The sequence below is a fragment of the Cetorhinus maximus genome, unplaced genomic scaffold, assembly GCF_964194155.1.
Source record: "Cetorhinus maximus unplaced genomic scaffold, sCetMax3.hap1.1 HAP1_SCAFFOLD_3613, whole genome shotgun sequence".
Classification (NCBI taxonomy): Eukaryota; Metazoa; Chordata; class Chondrichthyes; order Lamniformes; family Cetorhinidae; genus Cetorhinus; species Cetorhinus maximus.
This window is the reverse complement of record NW_027599520.1, coordinates 12,211-20,000: the sequence shown is the minus strand read 5'-3', so window position 1 is coordinate 20,000 and position 7,790 is coordinate 12,211. Positions and strand designations below refer to the sequence as shown.

The 7,790-nt window shown below is 60.6% G+C and overlaps 1 protein-coding gene across 1 annotated transcript in view; it reads left to right on the top strand.

Moving 5' to 3' along the window:
- LOC144678113 (uncharacterized) overlaps positions 1–7,175 on the top strand; it is a gene marked incomplete at its 5' end in the record, with an annotated part of 10,033 nt that extends 2,858 nt beyond the window's left edge. Inside the window, 3 exons of the mRNA XM_078538017.1 lie at positions 2,303–2,376; positions 3,342–3,417; positions 6,988–7,175. Of these exons, the coding sequence (XP_078394143.1) occupies positions 2,303–2,376; positions 3,342–3,417; positions 6,988–7,059 (222 nt within the window). The remainder of the gene's footprint in view (positions 1–2,302; positions 2,377–3,341; positions 3,418–6,987) is intronic.
- Positions 7,176–7,790: the final 615 nt, after the last annotated feature.

The window sequence follows — 7,790 nt, the reverse complement described above, 5'->3', positions numbered from 1 at the left end:
TCCCTCCCCCTCGCCCTCGCTCCCCCTCGCCCTCGCTCCCCCTCGCCCTCGCTCCCCCTCGCCCTCGCTCCCCCTCGCCCTCGCTCCCCCTCGCCCTCGCTCCCCCTCGCCCTCGCTCCCCCTCGCCCTCGCTCCCCCTCGCCCTCGCTCCCCCTCGCCCTCGCTCCCCCTCGCCCTCGCCCTCGCTCGCCCTCGCCCTCCCTCCCCCTCGCTCGCCCTCGCCCTCGCTCCCCCTCGCCCTCGCTCCCCCTCGCCCTCGCTCCCCCTCGCCCTCGCTCCCCCTCGCCCTCGCTCCCCCTCGCCCTCGCTCCCCCTCGCCCTCGCTCCCCCTCGCCCTCGCTCCCCTCGCCCTCGCTCCCCTCGCCCTCGCTCCCCTCGCCCTCGCTCCCCTCGCCCTCGCTCCCCCTCGCCCTCGCCCTCGCTCGCCCTCGCCCCCCCTCGCCCTCGCCCTCGCTCCCCCTCGCCCTCGCTTTCGCTCACCCTCGCCCTCGCGCTCGCTCCCCCTCGCCCTCGCGCTCGCTCCCCCTCGCCCTCGCGCTCGCTCCCCCTCGCCCTCGCGCTCGCTCCCCCTCGCCCTCGCTCGCCCTCGCTCCCCCTCGCCCTCGCTCGCCCTCGCTCCCCCTCGCCCTCGCTCCCCCTCGCCCTCGCCCTCGCTCCCCCTCGCCCTCGCTCCCCCTCGCCCTCGCCCTCGCGCTCGCTCCCCCTCGCCCTCGCGCTCGCTCCCCCTCGCCCTCGCGCTCGCTCCCCCTCGCCCTCGCGCTCGCTCCCCCTCGCCCTCGCGCTCGCTCCCCCTCGCCCTCGCGCTCGCTCCCCCTCGCCCTCGCGCTCGCTCCCCCTCGCCCTCGCGCTCGCTCCCCCTCGCCCTCGCGCTCGCTCCCCCTCGCCCTCGCGCTCGCTCCCCCTCGCCCTCGCGCTCGCTCCCCCTCGCCCTCGCGCTCGCTCCCCCTCGCCCTCGCGCTCGCTCCCCCTCGCCCTCGCGCTCGCTCCCCCTCGCCCTCGCGCTCGCTCCCCCTCGCCCTCGCGCTCGCTCCCCCTCGCCCTCGCGCTCGCTCCCCCTCGCCCTCGCGCTCGCTCCCCCTCGCCCTCGCGCTCGCTCCCCCTCGCGCTCGCTCCCTCGCCCTCGCGCTCGCTCCCCCTCGCCCTCGCGCTCGCTCCCCCTCGCCCTCGCTCCCCCTCGCCCTCGCGCTCGCTCCCCCTCGCGCTCGCTCCCCCTCGCGCTCGCTCGCCCTCGCTCCCCCTCGCCCTCGCTCCCCCTCGCGCTCGCTCGCCCTCGCTCCCCCTCGCCCTCGCTCCCCCTCGCGCTCGCTCGCCCTCGCTCCCCCTCGCCCTCGCCCTCGCTCCCCCTCGCCCTCGCCCTCGCTCCCCCTCGCCCTCGCGCTCGCTCCCCCTCGCCCTCGCGCTCGCTCCCCCTCGCCCTCGCGCTCGCTCCCCCTCGCCCTCGCGCTCGCTCCCCCTCGCCCTCGCGCTCGCTCCCCCTCGCCCTCGCGCTCGCTCCCCCTCGCCCTCGCTCCCCCTCGCCCTCGCTCCCCCTCGCCCTCGCTCCCCCTCCCCCTCGCGCTCGTTCCCCCTCCCCCTCGCGCTCGCTTCCCCTCGCCCTCGCGCTCGCTCCCCCTCGCCCTCGCGCTCGCTCCCCCTCGCCCTCGCGCTCGCTCCCCCTCGCCCTCGCGCTCGCTCCCCCTCGCGCTCGCTCCCCCTCGCTCCCCCTCGCCCTCGCTCCCCCTCGCCCTCGCTCCCCCTCGCCCTCGCTCCCCCTCGCCCTCGCCCTCGCTCCCCCTCGCCCTCGCTCCCCCTCGCCCTCGCTCTCGCTCCCCCTCGCTCCCCCTCGCGCTCGCTCCCCCTCGCCCTCGCTCCCCCTCGCGCTCGCTCCCCCTCGCCCTCGCTCCCCCTCGCCCTCCCTTTACTCCATCCAGCATGCGACAGAAAACATCCTCAGCCCCTGCCCCTTATTCCACCCCGAGGCTCTGGAACTCCCCCTCGCCCGCCCTCCTCCGTCAAACCGACATTTCTGACCGATCTCCTGGTCCTCGTGGGGCTCAGTGTTGGAAGTTGAGCGGTCTCTGCTCCCTGAGCTGCCCGTTGCTGCATTGCGAGGTGCCGTGTGGATGAGAGTGGTCATCGTTGAGCTGGTCCGAGCCTACGCCAGTCATCACGCACACACGCAGCCCTCTACCGGAGGTGTTTCCTGATTAAAGGGTGCATGTTTTCATGGAAGTGTTGAGACTTTGACACTTGGCAGTCCCACAGTTGACTCTTTCTCTCTCTCTCCCCCCGTCTCGCTCTCCCTTCCTGGAACCCATGCCAGGTGAACCCGGACACTGTGCGAACGCTGCCTGGAACACTCGACAGCCCCCACAGAACCAGGAAAAGAAGCAAAAAGTAAGTGATGGGGGCCTCGGCCTTTCTCCGATGGCCTCCTCCTGTTCCTGTGTAACAGGCTCGAGGAGGGAGGAAGGGCTGAATGGCCTCCTCCTGTTCCTGTTTAACAGACTCGAGGAGGAGGGAGGGGGGCTGACAATCAAGGCGTTAGGGTCTGGAATGTGCTGCCTGAGAGTGTGGGGGAGACAGGGTCAATCGAGGCGTTAGGGTCTGGAATGCGCTGCCTGAGAGTGTGGTGGAGACAGGGTCAATCAAGGCGTTAGGATCTGGAATGTGCTGCCTGAGAGTGTGGTGGAGACAGGGTCAATCGAGGCGTTAGGGTCTGGAATGCGCTGCCTGAGAGTGTGGGGGAGACAGGGTCAATCGAGGCGTTAGGATCTGGAATGCGCTGCCTGAGAGTGTGGGGGAGACAGGGTCAATCGAGGCGTTAGGGTCTGGAATGCGCTGCCTGAGAGTGTGGGGGAGACAGGGTCAATCGAGGCGTTAGGGTCTGGAATGCGCTGCCTGAGAGTGTGGGGGAGACAGGGTCAATCGAGGCGTTAGGGTCTGGAATGCGCTGCCTGAGAGTGTGGGGGAGACAGGGTCAATCGAGGCGTTAGGGTCTGGAATGCGCTGTCTGACAGTGTGGTGGAGACAGGGTCAATCGAGGCGTTAGGGTCTGGAATGCGCTGCCTGAGAGTGTGGGGGAGACAGGGTCAATCGAGGCGTTAGGATCTGGAATGCGCTGCCTGAGAGTGTGGTGGAGACAGGGTCAATCGAGGCGTACGAGAGGGGGAGTTAGACTGATATCTGAAAGGGAAGAACGTGCCGGGTTACAGGGAGAAGGGCGGGGGAGCGGCACTAGGCGTGCTACTCAATCGGAGAGCCGGCACAGAGAGGACGGGCTGAGTGGCCTCCTGGGCTGTAACTGTTCCGCGATTGTAAAGTGGTTTGGACCTGCTAACACCTGTTCCTTGTCTCTGCAGCACTCCCAAAATGAGCAACACTCTGGAAGTGGCCTTGCAGGAGGCAATGATGGAACTGGACCAAATAACAGCCAACGTGAGTACCGTCTGTGTTTACCCAAACTCACCGCAGCGCGCTGGCCCCGCTTACACATGATGCCAGGATTACATCGACAATTCATGCGGTTACAGTGATGAATCAGCCCTTCATCTTATTAGGCTGACGAGTTTTAACACTGTCTCTGTCCACACCTGACCCTCTCGAGGTGCAGAATACTCCGCTTTATATCAAAACTCAGTGGCTGCAGCCGCACGCTCACCTCTAGTTAAAAACAGTTCTGGGCTCAAGTGCCACTCCGGGGACTCGCGTGCACAAATCGAGGCTGACGCACTCTGCAGTGCTGAGGGAGCGCCGCGCTGTCGGAGGGTCAGCGCTGAGGGAGCGCCGCGCTGTCGGAGGGTCAGCGCTGAGGGAGCGCCGCACTGTCGGAGGGTCAGCGCTGAGGGAGCGCCGCACTGTCAGAGGGTCAGCGCTGAGGGAGCGCCGCACTGTCGGAGGGTCAGCGCTGAGGGAGCGCCGCACTGTCGGGAGGGTCAGTACTGAGGGAGCGCCGCATTGTTGGAGGGTCAGTGCTGAGGGAGCGCCGCATTGTTGGAGGGTTGGTGCTGAGAGCGCCTCACTGTCGGAGAGTCAGTACTTCCTATAGGCCATGATATCCCAGGAGAGTCCTGCCAGGTGTCCTGGGATTGATATTTATCCCTCTGCCAACGCCACTAGAAACAAATTATCTCTCGCCCTATTTTTCCCCATAATTCTGTCGGCTCTTCGATCTTCAGCATCGGTCTAACCCCCTTCTGAAAAGATTGGCTTCCATCATCTTTTCAGGCCTGGCAACATTTTCCCCCACCCACCCATCTCTCGCTGACCTTAATCAATGAATTTCAATCTGTGATCTCTGGTCAACAGATTCCCTCAACCAATGCGAGCAAAATCTCGCATTCCTTGATTAGGTCACCTCTTCACCCTCAGCATTCCTTGATTAGGTCACCTCTTCACCCTCAACGTTCCTTGATTAGGTCACCTCTTCACCCTCAGCATTCCTTGATTAGGTCACCTCTTCACCCTCAGCGTTCCTTGATTAGGTCACCTCTTCACCCTCAGCATTCCTTGATTAGGTCACCTCTTCACCCTCAGCGTTCCTTGATTAGGTCACCTCTTCACCCTCAGCATTCCTTGATTAGGTCACCTCTTCACCCTCAGCGTTCCTTGATTAGGTCACCTCTTCACCCTCAGCATTCCTTGATTAGGTCACCTCTTCACCCTCAGCGTTCCTTGATTAGGTCACCTCTTCACCCTCAGCATTCCTTGATTAGGTCACCTCTTCACCCTCAGCGTTCCTTGATTAGGTCACCTCTTCACCCTCAAGATTCCTTGATTAGGTCACCTCTTCACCCTCAGCATTCCTTGATTAGGTCACCTCTTCACCCTCAGCGTTCCTTGATTAGGTCACCTCTTCACCCTCAGCGTTCCTTGATTAGGTCACCTCTTCACCCTCAACGTTCCTTGATTAGGTCACCTCTTCACCCTCAGCGTTCCTTGATTAGGTCACCTCTTCACCCTCAGCGTTCCTTGATTAGGTCACCTCTTCACCCTCAGCATTCCTTGATTAGGTCACCTCTTCACCCTCAGCGTTCCTTGATTAGGTCACCTCTTCACCTTCAGCATTCCTTGATTAGGTCACCTCTTCACCCTTAACATTCCTTGATTAGGTCACCTCTTCACCCTCAAGATTCCTTGATTAGGTCACCTCTTCACCCTCAGCGTTCCTTGATTAGGTCACCTCTTCACCCTCAGCATTCCTTGATTAGGTCACCTCTTCACCCTCAGCGTTCCTTGATTAGGTCACCTCTTCACCCTCAGCGTTCCTTGATTAGGTCACCTCTTCACCCTCAGCGTTCCTTGATTAGGTCACCTCTTCACCCTCAGCGTTCCTTGATTAGGTCACCTCTTCACCCTCAACGTTCCTTGATTAGGTCACCTCTTCACCCTCAGCGTTCCTTGATTAGGTCACCTCTTCACCCTCAGCGTTCCTTGATTAGGTCACCTCTTCACCCTCAGCGTTCCTTGATTAGGTCACCTCTTCACCCTCAGCGTTCCTTGATTAGGTCACCTCTTCACCCTCAGCGTTCCTTGATTAGGTCACCTCTTCACCCTCAGCGTTCCTTGATTAGGTCACCTCTTCACCCTCAGCATTCCTTGATTAGGTCACCTCTTCACCCTCAGCATTCCTTCATTAGGTCACCTCTTCACCCTCAGCATTCCTTCATTAGGTCACCTCTTCACCCTCAGCATTCCTTGATTAGGTCACCTCTTCACCCTCAGCGTTCCTTGATTAGGTCACCTCTTCACCCTCAGCGTTCCTTGATTAGGTCACCTCTTCACCCTCAGCATTCCTTGATTAGGTCACCTCTTTACCCTCAGCATTCCTTCATTAGGTCACCTCTTTACCCTCAGCATTCCTTCATTAGGTCACCTCTTCACCCTCACCATTCCTTGATTAGGTCACCTCTTCACCCTCAGCGTTCCTTGATTAGGTCACCTCTTCACCCTCAGCGTTCCTTGATTAGGTCACCTCTTCACCCTCAGCATTCCTTGATTAGGTCACCTTTCACCCACAACATTCCTTGATTAGGTCACCTTTCACCCACAACATTCCTTGATTAGGTCACCTCTTCACCCTCACCATTCCTTGATTAGGTCACCTCTTCACCCTCAGCATTCCTTGATTAGGTCACCTCTTCACCCTCAGCGTTCCTTGATTAGGTCACCTCTTCACCCTCAGCGTTCCTTGATTAGGTGACCTCTTCACCCTCAGCATTCCTTGATTAGGTCACCTCTTCACCCTCAGCGTCCCTTGATTAGGTCACCTCTTCACCCTCAGCATTCCTTGATTAGGTCACCTCTTCACCCTCAGCGTTCCTTGATTAGGTCACCTCTTCACCTTCAGCATTCCTTGATTAGGTCACCTCTTCACCCTCAACATTCCTTGAGTAGGTCACCTCTTCACCCTCAGCGTTCCTTGAGTAGGTCACCTCTTCACCCTCAGCATTCCTTGGTTAGGTCACCTCTTCACCCTCAGCGTTCCTTGATTAGGTCACCTCTTCACCCTCAGCGTTCCTTGAGTAGGTCACCTCTTCACCCTCAGCATTCCAAGGGGTGCTGGGTTGGGGGAGGTCTGGCGTCGTGTGGAGGCCAGACCGGGATAAGGACCGCAGATCCCCTCCCCACCCCCCAACTCCCCTAAAGGGGGACATTGGTGAACCAGGCGGGGTTTTTAACCACAATCGATGATCGTTGCCACGGGTCACCATGACCGAGACTGGCTTTCGACTCTTGAGCTTATTAATCGAATTTTAAATTCCACCGGTTGCCGCGGTGGGAATCTGAACCCGGAACATTAGCCTGGGCCTCGGGTTTACCAGTGCAACGACACGACCGGTAGGCCGCCGTCTTCCTCCGACCAGGCCCGTCGCTCCCGCGCGCCCTCGTTTTCTAGCTAGGACTCCTGCCGCCGCCACCTCTCTCTCTCTCTCTCCACCCGCCGAACGCGTTCCGGAAACACGTTTCTCCCCCCCTCGCAAAAAAAAACGACTCCTCTCGTTCCAGGCTAGCCAACGCACTCCAAAAGTCAAACTACGGAAGCCACTGAGAAGCAAGCAGCGGAAAGTCATCCGGTGACGAAGGCCTCCAGGGCGGAGGAGGAGGAGAGCGTTGGAACGCGCGAGGTCGTCTGGGAAAACATGTTTTTATATATATATATATTATATATATATTATATATATTTTTAATTTTAATTTTACGGATGTGTGTGTGTGTGTGTGTGCGATCGCGCGTGTCCGGTTTTTAAACGCAAAATGTCCTTTCTCTTAAAAAAAAGAGAGAAATAACGTTTTAAACAAAACTGAGCGTCAGTAGATGATGGGGCAGGGTTGCCAAGAGAGGTCGAGGGGTGAGGTGAGGTGGGGTGGGGGTGCAGGTTCCTGCTGGTCGGGAATCAGAAAGTTACCCATTCAGCTCAGAATTGGGGGGCGCTCGCCCGGTGGGGGTTGTGGGGGAGGTGGGTGGGGGTCCGATTTTAACCCTTTTTGGCACGTGGCTTAACTGTGGGGGTTGACGGGGGGGTTGCGGGGGGGGTGAAAGGGACGACCACCACCGTCTACTGGTAGCACAGCCGTACTTGCAGGCTCTTAGCCCCAGTGAAGCAATAACGATCCAGGTACTTTTTGTTCTAAAGACCTCTCGTCGTCACCCTGGCTATTAAAAAACCCCCACCCCCCTCCTCCCACCCCCACCCCCCCACACCTCTCCTCCCCTCCCACGTGCTGCCCCCTCACGTGCCGGAGAGAGCACGACAACGACGGGCGATTTTGACTCTCCGTCTGCGCCAACCTCTGGATTGGTTCATTATT